Consider the following 26631-nt stretch of genomic DNA (forward strand, 5'->3'; position numbering starts at 1 on the left):
TCTGAATGGATGTATTTATTGTGACAAACGTACCTTCTCCAGCTGAAGACAGCATTGTTTTTGATTTTTGTTCTTTTTTCTCGATATCACTGATTAAAATACCCGATGTTATTACCTTTTTAGAGTTCTCATTACACAAACAGCAACGTACTTCATAAGATTGCTACTGACCACATTTATCGATTGTGTGTAAGAAACCAATATACCCAGGTTGTTGCTGTCAGAGCCAGAACACGTGTTATGGAAACTGCTTCATTAAAATGAGAAAGCTAAAACCTGGTTATTACTATACGCTGCCAGGAGCGTTAGAGACTCCATTGCCAAAGCCATACCATCTAATTTGTAATGTCTACCATGAAAAGTGCTAAACCTCAAAAGCTCTTTCCCATTCTGTAACATCTTTTACTGCTGTCCGTTTGCGTCAAAAGGGAACCGATGAATTTGCATATTACTACAAACAACTTAATATATCTATATTTGTGTAACCCATATTGCCGATTGTTTATATATAGATATAGATGGATTGTTTTATCGGTATATGTGTATGTATTTCTGTAAGTCATTCTCCACCATTGTTCCGCACTATTGTACATAATATTGTATTTCATTGTTATAATGCTGATAAGTTGGAAAACTTAACGCAATAAAGAACTTGAACTTGAATTTGAAGCATATAAAGTATAATGAACAATAATAAATGTTGGTCAAGAGGTTATTAGTCGTAGAAACTGGAACATGTTGTAATCGTTTGAATTCCCTTTAGACATGAAGAACTGGAATTAACGTTACCATCATATCGAATTTCTTTTCGCTACGTATAGCTCAATGATCCAGCTACCAATCCCCCCCCCCCCCCCACCCCTTTACATCAACATATCCACATAAATATCGCAAGAGAAAAGAGAATGGGTACTCCTCCGACTGAAGATTATGCACCCCAAGTTGAAAGAAAAGTAAAAGTAAAGTTTGTTTTATTTAACGACGCCACTAGAGCACATTGATATTTTTATCTTATCATCGGCTATTGGACGTCAAACATATGGTCATTCTGACAATTTTTTAGAGGAAACCCACTGTCGCCACATAGGCTACTCTTTTACGACAGACATCAAGGGATATTTTATTTGCGCTTCCCACAGGCAGGACAGCGCAAACCATGGCCTTTGTTGAACCAGTTATGGATCACTGGTCGGTGCAAGTGGTTTACACCTACCAATTGAGCCTTGCGGAGCACTCACTCAGGGTTTGGAGTCGGTATCTGGATTAAAAATCCCATGCCTCGACTGGGATCCGAACACAGTACCTACCAGCCTGTAGACCGATGGCCTAACCACGATGCCACCGAGGCCGGTTAATTAAACATATAGATCATTTTAAACATCGCCTTGGATTGAAATCTAACGGAAATAACTACCATAAATTAAGAATGTTTTAGTTTCCTCTTGACTATTGGATGTTTTTAACTCAAATTTTACATAACTGAGGTAATCTCGTCATTGTGAACAATGTGACGCCAAATATGACATGGTACTATTCATTTTGTTAGGTAACACCCTGGAAATAGGTTCCATTAAAATTTTGCATAATACAAAATGCAGGTCAGGTTTTTACTATGACCTGCAAAGGAACTTTTATATGCACTTACCAACAAACAGCACATACCAAAAAGTTTGTTTTGTTTAACGACAACACTACAGCACATTGATTTATTAAACGCCGGCTATTAGGTGTCAAACATTAGGTAATTTTGACATATAGTTTTAGGGTGGAAACCGGCAACTTTTATATGCACCATTCTACAGACAGGATAACACATACCAAGGCCTTTGATATACCTGTTATGGGGCACTGGCTGGAACAGCACATGTCATGGACTAGGCGTGGTTCACTGTATGGAACTGCAAATACCAAGGCCTTTGATATACCTGTTGTGGAGCACTGACTGGAACAGCACATACCAAGGTCTTTGATATACTTATTGTGGGGCATTTGCTGGAACAGCACATACCAAGGCCTTTGATATACTTATTGTGGGGCACTGGCTGGAGCAGTACATATCAAGGCCTTTGATAAATATATGGTGGAGCACTGGCTGGAACAGCACATACCAAGGCCTTTGATATACCTGTCAGTGTTGTGGGGTACTCCTTGGGACAGGGGCAAAAGGCAATACGAGAATTGGTTTACCGAAGAAATTCAGTCCTTCGACAGCGGGTTTCCTCTCTCAATATCTGTGTGGGCCTCAACCATATGTCTGACGCCATATAACCGTGAATAAAATATGTTGAGTGCGTCGCTACCAACTGAGATAGATCCTGCCTCATATACATCAAACTAAATAAAGTAAATGTACTTTGGTTACAGGTTACATTCAGTTCGTTAATAAATTGTGGTCGACGCGTGTCATATCACTGTTGCGGTTAATGAGAAAACGTGTTGGTTAATCAACTACAAAAATCAACGCAGTTTTATAGCATAACATTGTTATCAATAATTATCAAGTGTTTGTTTCAATATTATTTAGTTGGCAGTGCACAAATATTTTTTATTTTTTTTTACTAATATAAATTATGCAAGTTGCAGAGGCCCATTTGGACTAAAATTTCCATACCCTGGACCATTGCAATGACTCCACGGGACCCGAGTTCAAGAAGATTACAGTAATACAAGTCATTCGGAGGGATTATTGAGAATACTACATGAGTGAAAGTGAAATACCAATTTTCTTACATGTTGCTTAAAACCGTATCTCATGAATAAAAGCCAGTTGGATGCGATTGTCATACGATTGTGCAGGGTAGATTTTGGTGATCGACACCACCCCATCCCACTCCAATTGATTTTCTTTTTTTTAATATATTTACGGCGTAGCACGACTCGAACCCCCTCAAAAGACTTCGCTAGCAAAAGTAGTCATACAGAACCCTCTCCACAACATCCTGCTTACGCGACTGGAACTCGTGATTCTATTAGAAGCTAGGGGCAGGACGTACCCCAGTGGTAAAACGTTCGCTTGATGCGATATCAGTTTGGGATCGATCCCCTTCGGTGGGACCATTGGGCTATTTGTCGTTCCATCTAGTGCACCATGACTCGTATATCAAAGGCCGTGGTATAATATGTTATTCTGTCTGTGGGATGGTGCATACAAAAGATCTCGTTACTAATGGAAAAATGTAGCGGGTTTCCTCTCTGGGACTATATGTCGCAGTTACAGAATGCTCGACACCCAATAGCCGATGATTAATAAATCAACAAACAAAACAAACTTTAACTTTCTATATGAAGCTATGGGTGACGTTTCTGGCAAAGTTAAAGATTGTTTTGTTCAACGACACCACTTGAGCACATTGATTTATTAATCACCGGTTATTGGATGTCAAACATTTTGTAATTTTGACAGTTTTAGAGAGGAAAAAACAGCTACATTGTTTTTCCATTATTAGCAAGGGATCTTGTATATTTACCATCCCATAGACAGGATATCAAATACAACGTCTCTCTCTCTCTCTCTCTCTCTCTCTCTCTCTCTCTCTCTCTCTCTCTCTCTCTCTCAGGTATCCTATACAATTTCAAATTATAAAAAATTTACATATTGTTTCGGAAACCCCCTTACCTAAAGCATAATCCGCCCCTGCATTGATCTAAGCATTCTAAGTATTCGCTCCACTATACATTACAAAGTTACGAAACGTATATATAGTGGAGTATGAAACGTTTGCGAATTGCAATACATTAAATTTCACCAGATGCTGCTTGTTTTCTTCTGCCATAGACTACCAGTTTGAAGGAATCTGAGTATTAATTTTAGTCTGTCACGGAATAACGCACTTGCTATACGTAAAATAAATTTGCCGTTTGAACTTATGGACAAATTTACACCAGTGGATTTCTATATTGCTTGTAATCAAGATTTAAGATTTCCATTTCCCCCTCAATATAAAGTCGTGGTTACGCCAAAGCCTACACACCCTCACCTTCGACTTCAACAGTCCCGATAAACAATCTATCAAACAAATACAAAACAAAGCACCAAACAATCAAACACTTACCTCTATTGATATATCCACTCAACACGCTTAGAAAACATTGCACTAGAAGAGCACAGTAGTTAGCTGTTGTCGTTTAGGTAGTATTATATCCATGCACAGAGTTTACATTTAAAGGGACATTCCTGAGTTTGCTCCATTGTAAGATGTTTCCGACTAATAAAATAGTTCTACGATTAAAGTTACATATTAAATATAGTTTCTTGTTTAGAATATCAATGTCTGTATAATCAATGTTTCTGGTCGTCTTAATATTTCTAAGAAGCCCAAACTGTATTTTGTCTTCAAATAATTTCGTACGTACGAAAAAACAATATTTTAAGAAATAAAAGGAAATTTAACCAAGTACAAATATTAGAACGATTTAGAAACCCATTTAATATATAGCCACTAATATTTTATGCAAAAAAGTACATTTTATATGTAATTACAATCGTTAAAAAGTCTCTGTTAGTCGAGAACATCTTAAAAAGTGTAGCAAACTCGGGAATGTCTCTTTAAAATAAATATGATTATAAATGTCAAAGAGCGATTCTATTTGCACATTTTTAAAGTTAAAACTATATTCAGATGAATGTACGTAGCATCGCTTTGACATCAATACGCATATTAATTTAAAACGTCAAAGCATTGATGACGTCACGCCAAAGGGATGTTAACGTTTGTATGGTAGTTTCCGACCATTTTTGTAACTTTACAAAAAATGTCGAAATGCCATTAAAATGCGTACCCTCAGCAAACCCCCCCCCCCCCCCCCCCCACCGCCCCAAACTAAACTTACATATATTTTCTTGTTTAGAACATCCGTGTCTGTATAGGCCTATTCAATGTGTTTCTGGTCGTCTTAATATTTTGATAATTATGCAACTATAGAGACTATGAGTGGGACGTAAACCAATCTAATTAAAATTAGCTCCACTATTACATGTGGATCTAACACCAGCCAGTTGGAGCTCATGTCCACCAATCAAAACCTTACTTGCAGAATCCTGCCAGTCTTCAGTTTTACACCACAAATTATTTATTTTATAAAATACATGTTTTAAGGCATTCGTAATTCACACGAAACATGTCGTATACCCTCAGGATAATTCGGAATGTTTTCAAATTATTTTTAAATCATTGGCAGGATTCTGCAAGTAAGGTTTTGATTGGTGGACATGAGCTCCAACTGGCTGGTGTTAGATCCACATGTAATAGTGGAGCTAATTTTAATTAGATTGGACGTAAACCAGTGGTAAAGTACTCGCCTGGTGCGTGGTTAGTCTGGGATCGATCAACGTCTGTGGGCCCCATTGAGCTATTTCTCGTCTCAACCAGTGCACCACGACAGATATATCAAAAGACGTGGTATGTGCTATCCTGTCTGTTGGATGGTGCAGTCTATAAAATATCCTTTGCTACTAATGAAAAAATGTAGCGGGCTTTCTGACATCCAACAGCCGATGGTAAATAAATCAATGTGTTCTAGTGGTGTCGTTAAACAAACTTTAATTAAAGCTGCAATGTCGTGGTTTATATATGTATTATTTTACCATTTAGCATAGACCATCAACATTAATTTTCTTACAATCGAACGCATATTCGACAGTATGTGGCTATACTCGTTATATATTAATTATACGTCACCCATGGAAATGAATTCTTCTCCAGTATAAAACCAATAAGCAGGTGGTTTTCGTCTATATCGGAGTTACTGTTTGTGACTGGGTATTGGTGGGTTGATAAAAGTATGGGTGGGGTTTTTTGGGGTTTTTTTTGTTTGGTGTGGGGGGGGAGGGGGGTTGTTTTGTTGTTTGTTTGGAGGTTTGGGTTTTGGGTTCGTTTGTTTTTTGTTGTTGTTTGTTTGGAGGTTTGTTTTTAGGAGGTTTCGGGGGTCGTGGTGGTGGTGGTCTGGGTCTTCTTTTTACGTTTACGTTTTAATAAATATATATTTAGCCAAAGTTGATATAATGCTTGCTTGGGACGAAGGATCGAACCCCTTCAGCAGACTCACAAGGTTGGGGTTTTTCCCATCCCATCAGGTACTCCACAACTATATCAATGTGCTGTCTTGTTTGTGGTAAAGTGCATACTCATATACAAGATCCCATGCTACTAAATTGGAAACTGTAGCAGGTTTCCTCTAAAGACTATGCATCAGAATTACCAAATATTTGACAAGTAGTGTAGTTAAACAAAACAAACTTTTTCATATATTATTATTTAATAAGCTGGTTTATTTTAATAAACACTAATCCAAACCAAAATGTACAACATATATTTGGGATGACATGATACATGTAATTTACAACATGACAAACTGTATTTATATTTATTGAAGTAACTCTCATGGGAGAAGCAAAACAAAAAATAAATAAACCAATTTTAAAAATCTACATGTAAATCAGTTTTGGACAACATGGATTTTTTTTTTCATACGGGTAAAACATTAAATAAATAAATATTTTATTTGGGGTTTCTGTCAATTTTTGCACTTTTTTACAATCATATTTCTTACTTTAGTAATACTGGGCCAAATTTAGAAAGCCTGTTTCAGTCTTATACAAATGTAACTATATACATTAACAGTACTTAAACTCCTGCATTTAAGAAAAAAAAAGTCTTATTAAATTCAGCTCATTATGTTTAACAAAAACAAAGTTTTTTTGTGTCTTATTACACATATTAATCAATTTAAAATTAGTGGTATAGTATAACAATGTGCCAATCCTCATGCCAAAACTTCAGTAATCCCAAGATCAAATGTCATGTCATATTAAAAAAAACCAATGGTGGGATGTTGCAAGTTTGTTTGATTAAAATCCCTCTGAAAAGATCCTTTTGGTTTTATTCAGTGTAGCCACAATCGAATGCTTATTAATGTTAGTTTTTATTGAAATGATGCTGTACAATTTCCTGTTAGAAATGAATACTGGCATGATCAATGTAGTCTATGCCTAGTGTATTACAACTTGTCATAAAATGGACTGTAACTGACAAAAAATGCAGTGTACATGGATAACAGTATATAAAGGTTACCACCAAGCACTAGTTTAAATATATATATATATATATATATATATATATATATATATATATATATATATATATATATATATATATATATATATATATATATATATATCCATTGTTATACCATTCACAGAAATGATGTAAATGCGAAAAGGCAAGACAGTAAGTCGGGGCTTGTAGATTATGGTATCCCCACTCCCATGGCTAGTGATATTCAGTGTTGGGCTAGTAAATAACTACTATAACAAGCCCGATGGCTAGTGGAAAAAAAACCTTGTCAAATGCTGCATTTACGTATTTTGTAAATATGAATATCTTGCCCCCTCTTTCTACCCCAATCAAAGGATTTTTAAGCTCAATCTCCCTCTTTAGGTGACATATCTGATTATTACTATCAGTAAAATTGTATTTATTTAAAGTAGGGCTAATATATTTTTAATCATGGCTAGTACATTTCTAAAATCACTGATCCCATGGCTAGTGGATTTTTATTAAATTCTAGAAGCCCTGAGTAAGTGCTCAGACATGTCTTGCTACAATTGAGAAACCGCCATCCGTTAATTACTATGTCACTTTAATCATTGAGGAACTATTAACACAATGGAGTAAAAATGTTGATAGCATGCTTCAGTTCACTTCTCAATTATTTAATTTTCAATCAAAACAACAAACCTATATTTTCGAAGCAATTTTAGCCTACAAAATCGTCAAACCATCGTAACGTACGACGTCATTATGGCGTGTGTTGTAGTGACGTCACAACCTACGATGGTTTTACGATTTCATAGCACTAAGATAGCTTTAAAACGATGTGCACTGATCTCAACTGTATTACTCAACAGTAATATTTTACAAATGAACACTTGGATTATCCATTCTGTAAACAGTCATGTATCTGTATTATTCTTGCAGATATTTTTTCCATTAACAATTTATCAATTGTTAAAATTTTAAATAATTTAAAACAAGTGATTACCTTTTGGTCAACTAAGTACATGTAGTTTGAAATTATCTGTGATAAAAATGACAATTTTAATTCCTTAACTTACAGAAAATGAAGAGACTGAACAGATTGATCCAAACATTACTTCCTTGTCTAAGAAAAGAGATAAAAAGCAGTAATAATTCCTTAACCTTCATCAGTACAGCAGGCATCCATGCGGACCTCAGGGGTATATGTTTTGTGATACTTTCTGATCAGTGAATTAATGTTTCCTCTCTTTTTAAATAATTTTGACCTCCACACCAGGGCCAAAGATTATTAGATTTGGTGTAGCAATAGGATCTCTTTGTATACAAATCTCAATTGGGGTCTGCACAGACACCAAGCTGACAAAGTGAAGAAAGCAAGATTATCGACACTGAAAAAAATATGAAAATGCGGGGGAAAACGTTTATTACACCACGGTGGAAGAGATACACATGTGACATTTATCGATTGTTACACAGTATAACTCTCTATAGATCTTTATGCAAAAAATGTGTGCAATGTTCTTTCGATTCATATTTTTAAATCAGAAAAATACTTGCTGTCAAGTCTTATAATTAATGTTAGCAGCATAATTTCACAAAATATATATTTTAATAAAAAAATTTGGCCTTGAATATATTTATAATATTGTGTAAACTTAATTGATAGATGTGTGGAGTATGAATGCAAAGTTTCATTGATAAATTATAGCTAAATGAAGTGACCACAACATTACATTTTGCTAAATGACGTCATTTGGTATGCGACGTCATTTTTCCCGTTCTTTAATCTGTGCATTTTTGTCTTGTTTAGTTATTTTGGAAGTCACTCTGTGTGATTTTTATTCATCGATGTGGTGTAATAAATAAAATACTATACTCGTTCCTGTGTGAGTCCGTTTATATTACAACTGGTGTGTTTTTAATTGTACATAACTTGCTTTTATTCCTGATGTACACTTCAAAACACACTCATTGTAATATAAATGGTTTCATATGGGAACTCATTTAGTATTCTCTATATAATTCTGGGTACAATAATGTCAATGAATTAAAATATTTTTATACCAGAATATCATTATTTCTTTTTATATCAATGTATTCTGAGACAAAAGCATCATGAATAGAAAAAAAGAACAAGGCCTAACTACTGGTAGACACCCGATTGTACAGAAACAGTCAATTCTGGCAATTGTACTGATGAGGGTTATTAGGCCTAAACTAGAAATTAAACTAAATTATAATGCCACTACCAGTGACAAAGGTTTCTGTCCATATCACAACTGCTTGCGTAACACATTAATAAATATTCCTGTAATTTATATAGCCAAAAAAGAACACATGAGATAATTACCCCTTTTCCTTCATTCCAATAACAAAAACGTTCACTGAACAGTACATCACCTGCGTATCATTAAAAATATGCATGTAATTTATCTCGCAAAATTTTACGGATAATCATATTTTCCTTCTGTCCAGTTATAAAAGTATCCATTGAAATGTAGTTAACCAACATTACTATTTACTTTGCCTTATGATATTTTCCTTTTCTCCAGTAACAAAAAACATTAATTGAAAAGTATGTCTAAACATACATTTAAGATACGCATATAATAAGTTAACTGACATTACAGTTTACTTTGCCTTATATTTTCCTTTTCTCCAGTAACAAATAACATTAATTGTAAAGTATGTCTAAAATACACTTACGATAACCGACATTACAGTTTACTTTGCCTTTATGCACGACCCCTGTCCCACGAACTGCGAAGACGGGCCGAACGTCGCAAGGGTTGGGAAGTCGGAGAACTCTGTGTGCTGTGCCACATGTTCATCATAGTCCTCCTTCACCAGCACCTGCCGACAAACCGTGCACGTGAGGAACGCGATCTCCAAATCCCACGGCTGGGCCTTCGACATGGCACCACCGATCCTCACGACCTTGTTGCTGTTGCCGTTGCCAGACTTCAGGGCCTGGTTGTGCACGGACAGAAGCTCCTGCTGCTTCTTTATGTCGGGCAGGAGACTGATGAGCTCGCTCAGTATCTTGTTGAACTTGTCGTCGCCCAGCAGCTCCTGGCAGCTCTTGTAGTAGTCCGCAGCCGACAGACTGCCCTGCCGGAACTGGCCCGAGTAGGACTTGAACTGGGCGAACAACTCCTGGTCATGTTCCAGCAGGTTGGAGACTTCCGCCACCAGCTTCGCGTTCCTCGCCGAGAAGTCGGCAGGCTTGAAGTAGTCGAAGTTCTCGAAGGCCGTGGTGGCAAGCAGTGGCCTCGGTTTGATGGTCTCGTCCATTAACGTGCTGAGAGTGAAGCCTGGAGGGGGTCGTTCTGATGCTGTGGTGGATTTAAAGCCAGGTGGGGCAGATTTGATGTGACCCAAGCCCGGCGGTGGACCGGTTTTCGTAACAGGAGCTGCCATGGCGATGGGAGAATTCAGTGTCGGGAACTCACCGGGACCACGAGGTTTCAGTGTTGGGAAATCGTCTACTGCATGGGAAGGATTCAGTTTTGGGAAGTTATCAGGAGAAAGTGACTTTCCGTTTGACTTGGATGTATTTCTGTAAACTGTGAAAGCAACTTTGCTTGAAGCATCCTCAGCTTGCAAGATATCAAACTTGTTTTGAATGTTCAGAGGTTTGCCGGTGGCTAATTTGGGAACTGTGTCCACTGCTTCAAATTCGTCAATGGCCTCTTGGCGTCTGTATTCTTTCATCTTCTCCTCCAGTAATCCACCAGCAATGCCATCCAAGGATCCACTTGATGACTCAGAGTATCCAGAGTCTAATTCCACTGACTTTTTAACAACTGGTGTTCTATCTTTAGAACTGAATTCCCTTGATTCTGCAGACTTGCCTGCAACTGGTATTTTATCCATTGGCTTGGCGACACCATTTACATTTTGTCCATTTTTATTTGCCGTGTTTTGAACAGAATCAGTATCCGCTTTGTCCTTCAACTTCTTTTTCTTTTTCTTAGTCTTAGGTTTCGCTTCATCCGCAGAATTAACAGGCGAGTCTTTGTCTACATAATTAGCCGAAGCTTTTGATGCCACTTCCAATTTTTGTCCTGATTTAATATTAGCGTTCTTTTTATTTTTAGCACTTTTAGGAATTTTAACCCACTCAGTGGATGTAGTAATTGGCTTGGAGAGCTGAGGATACTGATCCTCACTTAAGGCTTCACCGATACCAGTGAAAGAACTAGAAACGCTTACGCTATTATTTTTAAATTTTAAATTTACATTATCCACACCCCTTGACCGACAGTCCCCACCATTATTAATAAACTCAAACTGTCCTTTCTTCTGTCCTTTCCCCGACCATGCACCAAGACTCACAAGACCAGCAGAACCAGCCGAAGCTGGGCGGCTTAGTTCGGGGAAGTCCTCTGTTGTCCGTTTTATTGGCACGTTAGTATTTTCATAACCTTTAGCTCTGCTTGATGTATTCGGTCTTGAAGACATATTTGGAGCGTTGCTAGTAACAGCAACACTTCTGTTAGTGTTATCAGAATTTTTTAAAGGACCAGGATGTGTGTTAACTGCTGATGATGACAAAGATGGATAGTCGTCTGAATTAAGAATTCCTGAACTTCGATTTTGCTTGACAGCGACACTCGGAACTGGTGCTTGCGGAGTAGGGGAGATTCTGTCCACCGACGGGTGGCCATCTGAGAGTGTTGGGAAGTTCTGTAGATTGCGCTGCATCTGTTCCTCTTTGAGCCTCTGAACCTCCTCCTCTTGCTCCGCCTGTCGCCGACTTCGTTCCACTTCGCGCATCTCTCTTTCGTTGTTCTTCAGCGATTCCCTCAGAGAATCTTCTATAGCTTTCTCAAAATTTTCTCTTTCCCTTAAAAATATAAATAAACCATTTTATTATATAACATTTAGTGAAATATCTTAAAATATCAGTGAAATAAGTGTTATCAGTCACTCAGTGACGATAACACATTTTCGAGTGAAAATTTCATTATTTCACTCTAAAATGTGTTATCGTCACTGTAGAAAGTTTTATCTTCACTGTAAGAAAGGCGGAACTATTCTGTTGCTGGTATTTTAAAAATAAAGGTAAATTTGAATGTATTTGTATATTTTTGCTATAGCAATTTATAAAGTTTACAGTTGTAGAGCTGTTTTGTCCATCCCCACCCCCCACCCCCCACCCAATTTTAAATTAAAAAATAAAATTCTTTAAAAAAGGTACACTGTATTGCTCATCTAACATTTACAATAACATCGTCATCATCATGAAATCAGATGTAAATGGAGGATATTTCAAATTTTCTATTTATATATAACTTTTGACAATCTTTTTCTTCTTCTCCCTTTCAGACTGTTACAAGAGTGAAGGATGAACATTGTGAAAAAAAAAGAAGAGAAGTTTTGTTAATAACAAAACAATCACAAGCATATTTTATTCTAAATCCACTGTGCTCGCCTGATGTGCGATCAATCTAGGATCGATTCCTATCGGTGGGCCCATTGGGCTATTTCTGGTTTCAGCCAGTGCTCCACAACTGGTGCAACAAAGGCCATGGTATGTACTATCCTGTCTGTGGGATGTGCATATAAAAGATAACTTGCTGCTAATCGAAAAGAGTAGACCATGAAGTAGTAACAGTGGGTTTCCTCTCTCAATATCTGTGTGGTCCTTAATCATATGACCGACGCCATATAACGGTAAATAAAATGAGTTCAGTGTGTCATTAAATAAAACATTTCCTTCCTAAATCCACTATTCATCCATGGACTGGAAAGAAAATGAACGTTTAACAATACCCCAGCTATTAGGTGTCCAAAATTTAGAAACCATAACAATTAGTATTTAGAGAGAAGAAATCTGCTACTGCAGAAAGGCTACCCTTTACCAATTAGCTAAAACATTTTTCTGCATATCCATTTTGCAAGACAGAATACCACATACCACAGCCTTTAATATATTAATTGTAGAGCACTGACTGGACAGGATAAAGAAATCCAACTGGCCTACGAAAAGAATCGATCCCAACTTTTATAGTACCTATAATTTAACACAGAGCTACAACCCTCATCAATCCAGTAATAAATTTCCACTTATAAAAATGAATACCTGTTTTTGACCAAAAAATCAAATTCCCTGTTGTGGCAGCCATATTCATGCTACACAATTAGGCAAGACAGAGATGAATACTAAATATATAGTACAGGCTGATCTATACTCTTGTCCATACCCAGATAGTAACCAAATTAACCAGATACTAATTTCAATTTTTTTAAAATGGCAACCAACCTAGGGATTTTGGAAGCAATCTTAGCGCTATCATAAAAGAATAGTAGGCTATGACATCACTACAGCATACGCCAAAGTGACATCGTAGTTTACAATGGTTTTACAATTTCGTAGTGCTAAAATAGCTTCGAAAATATGGGCCCAGATTAGGGCCTCTACGAGTCCAAAATAATGGACTCGAGTACTCTAGGGTCAAACTCGACCCGGACCCGAGTACCCGACACTTACACTAGATGATGATGATGAGATTAAGGAATAAACTAAAATAGCATTATGCATCTTAATTCCAGCGCTGAACATTGATGCCAAATCATGCCATTGTATTGCATTTAAAAACCGGTTGATACGTGCAGTGTTGTGACGGACGAACAGCCAGTTTAAAAAGAGAAAAACTAGTGTATGATCATATAATTATTATGTAACTTATATTGATGATTATCTATTGCTGAAATTATTGTCCTACATTGATCAGGGTATTCCACCTTGTATGGGTACTCTAGTCCTATGAACGGACTCGAGTCTTGCAAGACTCAACATGTGCCCGCGTAATAGTGGAGACCCAATCCCAGATTTTTTTCTTTCGCTTAAAATGCTTTTCTGAAAGAGTCATGTGAAACATAATCACATTGATCAGCTATTTACCTGTCATGCCGGTGGGGAGGTCGCTGCTGTCTCGGGGCTGAATTACTGCCTCCTCGAGATCCAGGGTACGTGTAGTCTTCTCCTGTTATATTACCTAAACCAGACAAACAAGACCTATGTTAACACTGTCATTCATCTCAAGATAAAAACAAAACTTACTTCTTCAGAATTACGTGTAAATTACAAAACAATAATATGCGTACTGTTAAAATTGTCATTCACCAGTGATCCCGTAGCCCAGTGGTAAAGCGTTCGCTTCATGCGTGGTCAGTCTAGGATCGATCCCAGTCGGTGGACCCATTGGGCCATTTCTTGTTCCAGCCAGTGTTCCACAACTAGTGTAACACAGGCCGTGGTATGTACTATCCTGTCTGTGGGATGGTGCATATAAAAGTCCCCTTGCTGCTAATCGAAAAGAGAAGCACATGAAGTGGCAACAGCGGGTTTCCTCCCTTAATATCTGTGTGGTACTTAACCATATGTCCGACACCATATAACCGTAAATAAAACATTTCTTTCTTTCCTTCACCAGTGATCCAGGGTGTATGTAACAATAGGGCTAAAGCTGTGATTCGCCAAATATGATCTGCAGTTAAATTTGAGTCAAGAATATGCATATTATATACTTAATAAACTTTTATTTTATGGCATTTTATTTACAGCTCAGAAAGGAATGGGAAATGAAATGGAAGGGAAGAGAAGACAAGCAAAGGGAAGAATATGATCGTCTAATATATACTAATGGAAAGAAATAAGGGAACACATCATATTTGAGGCCAGATCTTTCACTACTAAAGTAGTGATGCCTGTATAAAATACACAGATGTAATGTGGGACTGAATGGCAGTACTGTGGGAGTGATAGCCAGTAACACGATTCACTTCCTGATGCTGTGGATGAGGGTTTTGGGCGCAGTCAGTATTTGCTGTTTCTAGTTCCCTTATTCGTTTTCCATCCATCAGTGGACCCATTAGGCTATTTCTTGTTCCAGCCAGTGCATCATGATTGGTATATCAAAGGCTGTGGTATATGCTATCCTGTCTATAGGATGATGCATATAAAAGATCCATTGTTACTAATTGAAATATGTAGCAGGTTTTCTCGCTAAGACTATACCAAATGTTTGACATCCAATAGCCGATGATTAACAAATCAATGTGCTTGAGTGGTGTTGTTAAACAAAACAAATTGACATTAAAAAATAACACAATAATTAAACACCAACCTCTCTCATGTGGCTTACGTCGCCTTGGCATCTGAATATCAATGTCAAGTGTGCGAACCTCCTTTATCTGCGCTTTCGACAAATTCCGACTATGCTGTTGTGCATAGTGGGCCTTCATGTCAATCTCACCGCGGAATGCGTTTGTAAACTGTACCCGTCTGTCTGCGCAATCCCCGTCTTCACACAGATAGTGGTCAGCTCGGAAGTGTTCCCGGAGGTTGTTATAATCACTGAAAACACAAATAAAGACCATATATCAGTTACGCAAATACAAATGTTTATCCAAGGAAATAGGACACATTATTTTTTGTTCCCGGAGGTTGTTATAATCACTGAAAACACAAATAAAGACCATATATCAGTTACGCAAATACAAATGTTTATCCAAGGAAATAGGACACATTATTTTTTGTTCCCGGAGGTTGTTATAATCACTGAAAACACAAATAAAGACCATATATCAGTTACGCAAATACAAATGTTTATCCAAGGAAATAGGACACATTATTTTTTGTTGTACTACACTCATTAAAGAATTTATTTTAACTACAATCCGAGCCAAACTGTTAAAAACTACGATAAATTACTCCCCTACCTTTAATTACCATTAGATTTTCTCCACTTTTTGTCGAAACATAAATTGCGAAAAAAAAACATTACATTAACATGAATTCCACATATTAGACTGAAACCATATCACCTATATCGACTTTGTTAAGATCTCCCATGACAAAACACATGCAATTTTTCACCGTCTGCCATTTTGATTTTTTGTGGCATACTCTTCAAAGAGGGGTGTAAGCCTAAGTATGTGACATAATTAATCTGACGTCATAATGAATGTGTTATACAGTAGCACGTCAATACATTTTTAGATTATGTCATATCGATTCACCCCTCTTGAAGAGTATTCCATAAACAAGCAAAATGACAGATGGCAGAAAACTATTTATTTTGCCCTATGTGATCTCAGCAAAGTCGATATCGGCGCATCATTAGTCTCATATATATGGAATCTGTATCACTGAAATGTTTTTTTCACAATTTGTGTCTGAACAAAATTTGGGGGAAATCTAACAGTAATTAAAATAAGGAGAGTAATTTATAGTAGTTGTTAACAATTTGGTTAAGATGCCATGTTTTTAAAAAAGTAAAAAAATTAAAGTTGTTTTAAAAATAGTTTATAAGGACAAAAACCTGCTTCAGTCAACTTATAAAAAAAACTAAATCCCAATAAACTGACCTACTCATATATATATATATACCTATATACACATCACTGCAATGTATCATTTAAAGGCTGTGGTTCATCATCATGGGAATTTTTTCGGTTTTTCCCAAACTGTCTTAATCTAAGGGAGGTAACTCCTATTTATAATTTTATCAAAATAATTTCTAACCTACCAAAAAAATGAATGAATATTTAACGACACCTCAACACAAAAATACACATTGGCTATTTGCTTGTCCAACAAAGGTATCTGAATAGGATTAAATTTCTAAATTTAAATCTTGGATCATAAAAATATATAACTATATTATAGATCACTGTCCGTGTCCAACTGTATGCATGTGTTGAACTTTAGTCTGAATCAGTTTCTATCAGTTTTGTTATTTTAACATATTTGGTTGTTGCTTAGAACATGGATATATATGTAAAGCAGTGATTCTTGGCTCCCAAGCCCAACTCTGCTATATGATCTGGGACAATTTTTTATTTTTATTTTTTAATTTCTAAGCTACCAACTGATGCTTACTTATAGTATTCATTGGTGCCATGCGTGTCACAGAAGTGACAGAAGTAATGATCTTTCCTCAGGTGACGATGAAGTTCATCTTTATCCATGTACCGGTCGTCACAAAACTCGCACAGTGGGTGACCTTTGTACGACGTGTCATCCGGGTCACCGGTCCGCCGGTGAGTGGCGAGATCTTTGCGATTATAAAACTTCCGCTCGGAACTGAACAGCTGTCAAAAAGAACATTTAACAGATAGGTAATTTTAAGTTTCAAATTTTATTACCAACTATACATGTGCAAGTAACCTACCTGATTATCTAGAATAAACACATTTTTCACATGCATGAAAAATGTTAAGTGCTATCAGTCATTGGCATAGGCAAATGAATTTCGTAGATGTTTGCTATTTATTTGTATTCTGTATGTGTAGTACAAATGTACTAAAAACAATTTAATCCGTATTAGTATTATTTGTATTTAACAAATTCTGGAACAGCCCTAATTACTATACTAAAACAACAAACATTCTGAGAGTACTGCTAAAGCAATACATGTACCCTACAGGGCCCAATACTTCTTTTTTTCTTTTCTTTTTTATTATTATTTAACGACGCACTCAACACATTTTATTTATGGTTATATGGTGTTAGACATATGGTTAAGGACCACACAGATATTGAGATATGAAACCAGCTGTTGCCACTTAATGGGCTACTCTTTTTGATTAGCAGCAAGGGATCTTTTATGTGCACCATCCCGCAGACAGGATAACACATACCACGGCCTTTGATATACCAGTCGTGGTGCACTGGCTGGAACGAGAAATAGTCCAATGGGCCCACCGACGGGGATCGATCCTAGACCGACTGCGTATCAAGCGAGCACTTTACCCCTAGGCTACGTCTTGCCCCAGGCCCAATACATTTCTGTATCTCCTAAGTTCAAGGGATATAAATCTGTAAGAAATGGGTAAATTGCCATGAAAGTGAAACTTGAACTTTAACGGTACATGATAAAGCTAATTACTAAATTTCAGCTCACCATCTCGATGCATAGTGAAAAAAAAAAATCTGGAAATCTATAAGTGGGATAGACAAAAAAATGGAGATGAAACCTGTTGTCTCCTCCGGTTGGACTGGTTGGACCGGTAGGTGATTAAAAGGAACACTGTTCTAATACTAAACAATTACTGTATAAGCAAACAATTTCCTTACAGGACAAATAACATTTCACAGTTTATATATATATATATATATATATATATATATATATATATATATATATATATATATATATATATATATATATACAGGGTTCCAGCTGCCGTTCGTCATTGTCGCCAATTGGCGAATTATCACAAATTTGGCTATAATCTGATCAATCAGGCGATACAAAATGGCAATTTATTTTTTTCAACCAATGTTTCCCGAAATTCGGATTATCTTATTTTCCTAATATATATATATATATATATATATATATATTTAATGTCGCCGCCATTCCAAAGAAAATATATGCGCGAAACCCTTGCCCTTAATAAAATAAAATGTGGATGCAGTGAATCGTGAACCAATCAAATCGTTAACGATTCCTCACGAATAAAATCTACATACAGGGCTCTGTTCAATCGAGTACTTCATTCGTATGAATATATTTATTTCAGTTTGCGTAAGCTCGGTATAACCTATTAAAACGCCAGATATGCCGGTCCACAATTTTTTTTTTTAAGTTTCACACCGAATTATATCCTTATGTTTTATCTACCAAGATAATTTGCATTTTGTATCATTGTTTAGGTTTAATTTTAAAACATTGTTCTAGTAAATCAAACATTCGTTCAAATGCAATCTTTAATCACAGTTATCACGTGGTGATGCTAAGCATTGCGGGACCGCCAGTGATTACAACACAATGCCATGACCAACCAAGTATAAACGGGATCGCGATTTGAAATCTCAGGTACAAATAACAGATATGCTTCTACCCGTTCGGGAAGTCCACATGGCTGACACCGACATCAACGAATCAACTGAAACTTGCGCCTCCACTACTGAGAATGAAACTAAAGATAATTATGACGGCATGTACCTGGTTGACATTTCGACCACCGATAGCGATACTATCGGCGATAGGCTTGTTGATCGTACGAAGATATTAAAACATCCCGACCACAGACTTCTGACACAAATAAAATTTAAACATCAGGGATTTACCGGACGCACAAAACTTGCGTATAGGATGCACTAAAACTTAACTGGACCCGCAAAAATAGAGATACTGCGTCCCGTGGGACGCATAAAATATTTGACATTTTCAGTAACCCTGTCCACTATCAAAGATCGATCATTCTGTGTAACACACTATTTCTTTTCTACCTATAAACTGCGTATTCAAATGGGGATTCCCCATATCGAAAACAAAAAGTTTTTATCTCTGGGAACACTGCGTCTTTATCCTTTGCTGCGCTTAATCGGGTAAAGTTGGTAATTTCCGGAAAGAGATCGCGGATTTGTGATCATTCGGAACTTCTCGTCAACAGGCCGAACACAATCAGAAATTCCCGGGCGAATAAAACAAATTGGTTAAATGTTCTGATTTGCATTAACAAACAAGTAGCACGATTCACAAATAACACATGGTATTGTGAGTGTCATTTAGCTTACAGGAAATGGTTCAAATAATTATACAGATCAAAGTGAAATGTTTATTTTGAAAGAATAAACAATGAATACCGACATTGATTTCCCGAAAGGAAAAACAACCACACAGCTTGTTAAATTTACTTTAATGAAACATATAGTATACACGTGATTTGTTGTCTGCAGCTCTCTGTCGTTTGTGTAGTTTTGGGACCCTTTGTTTTTAGGTGGGGACCCCAGAAAAGAAAGAGGTGAGTCCAAGGGACCACCATTTCAGAAAAAGAAGGTAAATCCCTGTTTAAACATATACACTTTTACTTCGCGTTGTTTTTATTTCATAATTATAGTTTGTTAACAATCTGAATGGGCCATTTAAAAAGCAGTTCAAGAAAACCTGAAAAGAATCACAAACGTATTGCTCACTAGGACAAATACACCACATGAATTTGAGAATAAATTACACAAATATAAATATTAAAATTTTCAATCCGCTCTTTTGGCTATAAAATTTATATCGTGGCTATAAAAGTAAACATTTGGCTACAACTTTGGCTATTAATGAAAATTTTCCAGCTGGAACCCTGTATATATACATAAAAACTTCCTGTAAACCAGGAAATGTTAGCGAGCATAAAATTTGCAAATTTAGCGAGGCCATATAAGACGCTAATATTTAATGTCGCTATAATCAAAAACTGTATTAAATATTTTCCTATAAAGTCTGCCATTATGCAGCCATATAAAACATACCTGCAGATGCTTGACACACAGATCACAACAAAACAGTGAGTGCTGCTTGCGCATGTGGTCCTTCAGTCCTAAAAACGAATGGTCCGGTTTTCGATCAGGACATAATGAGCAAGAATATTCCAACAGCTTCAAGTACTGCCTACGAGTTTCTTCGGTGTCAAAAAATATCCTATGTTTCCAGTTGCTGATAAACTGTTGTCTTTTATGGTCAGAATACTTCTTCAGATTGGTTATAAACAAAACCTGAAAGTAAAATATAATTTTAACATTATTTACTGGTAAAATGTTATAGACATATCTACAGTGGGTTCTGCATAATTACATAGGCTCTGTGCAAACAGACTATTATTCAATTACCCGATCTAGTCATTTACACGAAAGGTCGTAAGTTGATATTGCACTATTTCGTTCCATTTAATGCTAAACTGATATTCAGTGCACCGTAACGAAGTGGAGTAAACAGTGTAAAATTGACCGGCATATTTTGCAAGGTTACCCTCTACTTAAACGTTACACTTTTATGAGGTGAGGGGCTTTCTTTTCGTTCAATAAAAGAAAGTTACCTTAGTGGCTGCTTTTCGGTTTTCCTTCATGCATCTTTTACGATAATCGACGGGTCAGGAGTAAATTCCTGCCAGTAATCATCAAACAGACAACCAACCAAACCATAAATATACTTTCCCTTCTTAATAATTATAATTTTAACATCAGTCACAAAAACAACTGTTGCATGAGTATGGTGACTTTATTTAAAGTATATCGTCAACGTCCCTAACTGCGTTATTCTTCCAAATTCGTTTAGTTTGTTTTCGTGCACAATCAACATCTGCTTCGTTGTTTGTTTGTCGTTCATTTACAAGATTTTTCTTCACAGTTCAAGAACATTTTCATTAACAATAAAGTTCAAACAAGTAAGTATAATTTTGAGTGTATAAATTGGGTTAATTAAGAATCAGTTCATTAGAAAAATTATATTTTACAAATTATTCACTGGTATGAACGTAATGCCTGTCTGTACTATTGACGAAGTATTGGCAATAGGTATTGGTAAAACGCAGACCAGACCAGAACGCTTGAGAAACTGAATTAAATTATTTATCCTTTTATTAAAAATTTTGTAATAATAATACACACAAAAAAAAAGGTTCGTCAACTGTGCATAGTTAAGAATGATATATTATTTAATCATGTAGTGGGTTTTAAAAAAAAATAATTACGAACTATGCATGCGCGGAAATTACCATCCTTTCCAGATTACTGTATGGTGGTACACTTTTGTTTACTAGAATAGATTCGTATTACGTCTATGTTGTTGATTTTGTTCCTTAACTGATTGAAATATATTTAATTTCATGTACCGTAACTGTCAAAGCTAAAAAAATACAACTTCTTGATTTCACCAAATACTTTCAGCACCACACAATTTAAAATTCTGCTTTTGTATTAAATACAAAACACAATAAATGTGTTAATAAACTTGTATCATTTCCAGCCCATTCGAATTACTATAACTGCTGTCAAATAAAAATAATTTTGTTTGCAATAAACGTCACTTTTAGCAGTAATAGTAGATCTGGAAATGATTTTAATTGACTGAAACACACCTTATTGCATATGGTATTAATATAATATTATATAATATATAGGGTTACACCGTATATACTACCAAATCAAATCCCATAGACGACAATAGTAACATATGTGGCTAAAACGCCTACCTGCAGATATATCGATCGACATAAACGCCACGGATATAAATACTACTACCCCTCACACTTAAAGTGAATCAGACAAAGTTGAGGGTCAAGATCAAGATGCTCATTTCTGAAATAACGGGTAGCGTCTATGACTACCCTAGTTCTTTACAAAATACAAGTACCTTTTTTTTTTACAGGTATCCCATACATCTTTCAAGCACAAGGCTACTTGACACAGTGGTACTAGATGAAATAAAATTGCATACATTTTTTGCCTAGACAAAACTTTTTTTTATTACCACCAACACACTCACATTTATTACTAATCACAGGACTAGTGGTGTTCACTTCTCTATCAAAAGTTGGGTGCACCTCGAACTAACCCATCCAGAAGCTATTTGGTTTAGTATTACCATTACACAATACATCGTAATTTACATTTGCCATAATACACAACTTCCCAATTTCATCATGTACAAAGAATGAAATCATGGGTTCGGGATGTCTTGTGGATTTTTAATTTTGCCCGCACACTGATTTAATGTCACTTACAAGATATGGCCCCCATCTGCAGGGCTCACCCTAGATCAAAAATACCTGTAGCCAAAATATTAGCCAAATGGAATTTTTATTAGCCATATTGAAAATGCTTTAGCCAAATTTGTTTTACGCAGTACTGTATTGAGTATTTATATATGAATATGAAAACGTATCTTTTTCAGCTAATTGTGTACAAACTGGAATAAATAGGAATAACAAAACATCAATGGGGGTAGGGGCAGTTAATATATTAATTTCGATTTTTCAGCGGGGGTGGGGTTGGGATGGGGTTATGCAATATCTTCAGAGTTTGAAGCCAGTACCCCATACACCCACCCCTACTTCTAAGGCCTATGACATTAAATTAACAAACATACAGATAATGGCTGTGGGTGGATGTTTATGGATGGTGGGTGTTTTTTGTTTTCTTCCTTTTTTCCCAAATAAAAATTTGAGCTTTTTTTTTTATTTATATATAGAGCTCATTATTTCTTTAAATAGCAATCTTTATGTTAGTTTCAATTGTTTTGTTTTTTTCTTTGCTTTTTTTTTAAGTGACCCGTCAATTCCCCACCCCAAACAATTTCATAATTTGTGCCATGTTGTTGCGGTTGATTTCAGCGTCGTGTTAAATGCTTGTGATTTCTGCTTACAAAATTTAAAGACTGCATGTTCATTTCCGGCGATCGCGATCTGCATGGGTACGAAATTAACAAAGACAAAGGAATAAACAAAAACTGCAGTTAGGTATTCATTGATGCGAATAACTATTGTTTTTCTACAAATTTACATCAAGATTTACTTTTGCGTACTCGTATTGTTTAATGTCCGTAACGATGTCTCTTGACACGCGGGTGTCGGCTGACTCTGAAGCGTGACGTATATTCCACCGAGAGCTGTCCTCAGTTCAGCCAACGAACGTTCTTCCTAACGTTCGCGAACTATTTGATTGGTGTTCGTCGTGTCCATTTGGTTTAACGTGAAGCGCACAAACCAGTCTAGCGAACTTTTTGTTTTCGCTCGGTCTGGCTGAACTCGGCCCTGAACTGGCATGTGCATTCAAATTGACACGCATTGTCGGTCTGTTTTTATTACTTTGGTTCAAAGATTTTACAAAGTAAAAATAACAAGCTACAGATCTTCCAGACATTGCTGTCATACATGCTGAATGCATGCCGTTAAAATTAATAACCGTGATTATTAAAATACGCAAACATCATTAAGGCCTACGCTGTATTCTGCATGACACCGTTTCTCGTTACCGGTCGCGAGATCGCTAGATCGCTATTACACTAATTGAATATTTGGTAGGATTATTATGTTTAAGGTGTCGGATAGATTATGTAACCATTTGTTCACATCAGAAGACAGATATGGCTTAGCCAAAATTTTAGCCACTTGCAAATTTTATTAGCCTTTTTTTTTTTAAATTAGCCAGTGGCTAATTTGGCTACCGACAGCACGAGCCCTGCATCTGGACCCATTCTTAACTGTTTTATCCATCTGGTTTGCAAACTGCGCAAGTTAATGTTTCCAGTTTATTTTTGGTAAATAAAACAACACATGTATGTAGTGTCATGAGTGCCTTTAGCAGTTATCTGTGGCAGTGCTAAATTTGGCCCACGCACCTAATTTGGGATATTTCGGTTCCGCATCTACATTTTCCAAATGTTGCAATTTTTGTAATCGGGATAACTCATAAAATGTCAGCATTTCCAAAAGTATACTGTAACTTCACACAATCGAAATTATTGGATGTTAAACATTTGGTAATTTTGACATATTGAGAGAAAACCATTAGTAGCAAGGGATCTTTTATATGCACCAACACACAGACACAATAGCACCAGTGTCTGCGCTTAACTTTTTTTTTTTAGTTGCCATCCGGGCAAGTGGTGACAGCACTTTCACTTGCCCAGATCTATTTTCACTTGCCCAAATAATATTTCACTCTTTAAATAAGTAACAGACATGCCACTGTGACTCCCCACTGTCACTGTCAATACATTTGTGGTATTTCCAACAAAGATGCTTGCGTTCACCAAACGTTGAGCACTGGTATAACCAACACAACCCCTTCCTCACCCACCCCATCTCAATGAAATAATAATAATTTAAAAAAAACCTAAAATATAATGTTCAGTGGATACAATCTATGACTTGTACACATAACCAGGGCTGAATCTTGTCGACATGAATTTGTGCCCAGTTTTACATGCCACTTAACTTACCTTACACCTATTCTTATATTGGGCATATGTTTATATGTAAAAGCAGACCTATACTTTTTCATGGTGCAAAGTAGGCTACATAGCTGTACTTTTATTTATTTATTAATTATTGATTAAAAAAAATATATATATATATCGGTCGCCAGGCGGGCAACCTTACTGTGGGTTTTCAGTCGCCCGTCGTCGTTTTCAGTTGCCAGGGGCAATCGGGCGACCGTCAAGTTCTAACCCTGCAATAGCACATACCACAGCCTTTTATATACCAGTTGTGGTGCACTGGCTGGAACGAGAAATAGCCCAATGGGCCCACAGACAGGGATCGATCCTGAGCGACTGCACATCAAGTAAGTGCTTTACCACTGGGCTATGTCCCGCCCCAGCAAGAGGGGATGAAGAGCACGGCAATACATTGCTGTTGGCTGGGGTGAAATTTTTAGGACTTTATTGCATGACAGCAATTGCTGTAGTGTCGTCATCTAATTCAAACCCTGCTTGTTGGGAAAGAATTCTACCCATACCTCTCTATATCAAAGTCTCTAAGACTAACCCTAAACCTAACCTTAAAACTAACCCTAACCACTGAAAGGGGGTACAAGTCAAACTCATGTCGCTTGCTGTATTAAAGCGGAAATCTGTGCCTATTCAGACTCAGAGGCAAAGTTTAATCTGTCGCTCACCAAATCCGAATTAAAGTTGAATTTGGCAAATATATTTAATTACTAATTTGCCAAAAAGCTAGTTAATAATTGTCTGTTGTTCATAGGTGATAGAGGTACCACTATTCTGCTGTTTGGCTAAACGTAACTTGAATTTGGCGACAGGTTTTCCTAGCAAAATTCTGCAAATTGCTAATATTTCATGGGCTTCGGACCTAAACCCGGAGAGGCAGGCAAAAATTATATCTTTTTATCATAGCGATGTCTCTGACAGCTGAGTGTCCGTCTAGACCGTGAACGATAGAGCACTCAGATTGGGTTTGGCTACGACTTTTTTAATGTCTTTACCGGCTTTAAATTATAATTATTTTGAACGTCAGTGCTGGCCGTTTTTAACCTCGATTCTTATAAAATATCAATAACAGTAATAAGTATACCTCGGGTAGATCACTCCTGCATATAGCACAATACAGTTGTTTGCACAATATTCGCATTCTAGTTAAACATTTGTAGCAGACTGGATGATCACAGGGTCCAACAGCCCACACGGAAACATGCTCGTGGCACACATTGCAACAATTTTCAGACGATTCCTGTCTTTCCATATTATTTTCAAAGATTATACTGACAAAATATTGTATGAACTGGTTAATTAAAACGCCCAAATAACACTATATCAGATTTTCAGAAGTTATGAAACCAAAAATACGTTTCAAGTTTATATTTCCAAGTATCAGTTTCGTGGAATGGCGCAATATGCATAAAACGTCATCAATGTGTGCTTGGAAATTATTTCAGATTATTCATGGTAAATCTCGAAGATTCACGTTTGGCGCGAGAATACAAGTTCGACCCTTGATATTTCTGTTTTGGTATAGTTTTAGTCCCATATGTACGGTGGCTGATTTCCGCCAAAACAAATAAATCACTACTTTTAGTATGGCGTTTTAATGCCGTAATAGGGCATTATAACGCCGTATTACAGCGTTATAATGCCCTCTTACGGCGTTATAACGCACTATTACTGCATTATAACGCCCTATTAATTCGCTATAATGTGGTTAATTTGACCAAATATGATATAACATCTAGTAGTTATATTTCACACCCACCCCCCTTTAATAAAACAAATATTTACTGATGTTTTAATGTAGTGTACATGGTTTCCTTTCTTTTAACATACTACATGCCAGTATTTTAAAGACA

The 26631-nt window shown here is 36.5% G+C and overlaps 1 protein-coding gene across 1 annotated transcript; it reads right to left on the reverse strand.

The window, feature by feature from the left end:
- Window positions 1-6247: 6247 nt before the first annotated feature.
- On the reverse strand, window positions 6248-26162 carry LOC121378518 (E3 ubiquitin-protein ligase ZNF598-like). The gene is made up of 6 exons (XM_041506722.1): window positions 25863-26162; window positions 20302-20544; window positions 16930-17141; window positions 15173-15402; window positions 13948-14041; window positions 6248-11886 (listed from the first exon to the last, which is right to left on the reverse strand). The coding sequence occupies exons 1-6, from the start codon at window positions 26028-26030 to the stop codon at window positions 9762-9764; spliced, it is 3072 nt and encodes a 1023-aa protein (XP_041362656.1). The 5' UTR covers window positions 26031-26162; the 3' UTR covers window positions 6248-9761.
- Between the last annotated feature and the right edge of the window lie 469 nt (window positions 26163-26631).

The sequence above is a fragment of the Gigantopelta aegis genome, chromosome 8, assembly GCF_016097555.1.
Source record: "Gigantopelta aegis isolate Gae_Host chromosome 8, Gae_host_genome, whole genome shotgun sequence".
NCBI classification, from domain to species: Eukaryota; Metazoa; Mollusca; class Gastropoda; order Neomphalida; family Peltospiridae; genus Gigantopelta; species Gigantopelta aegis.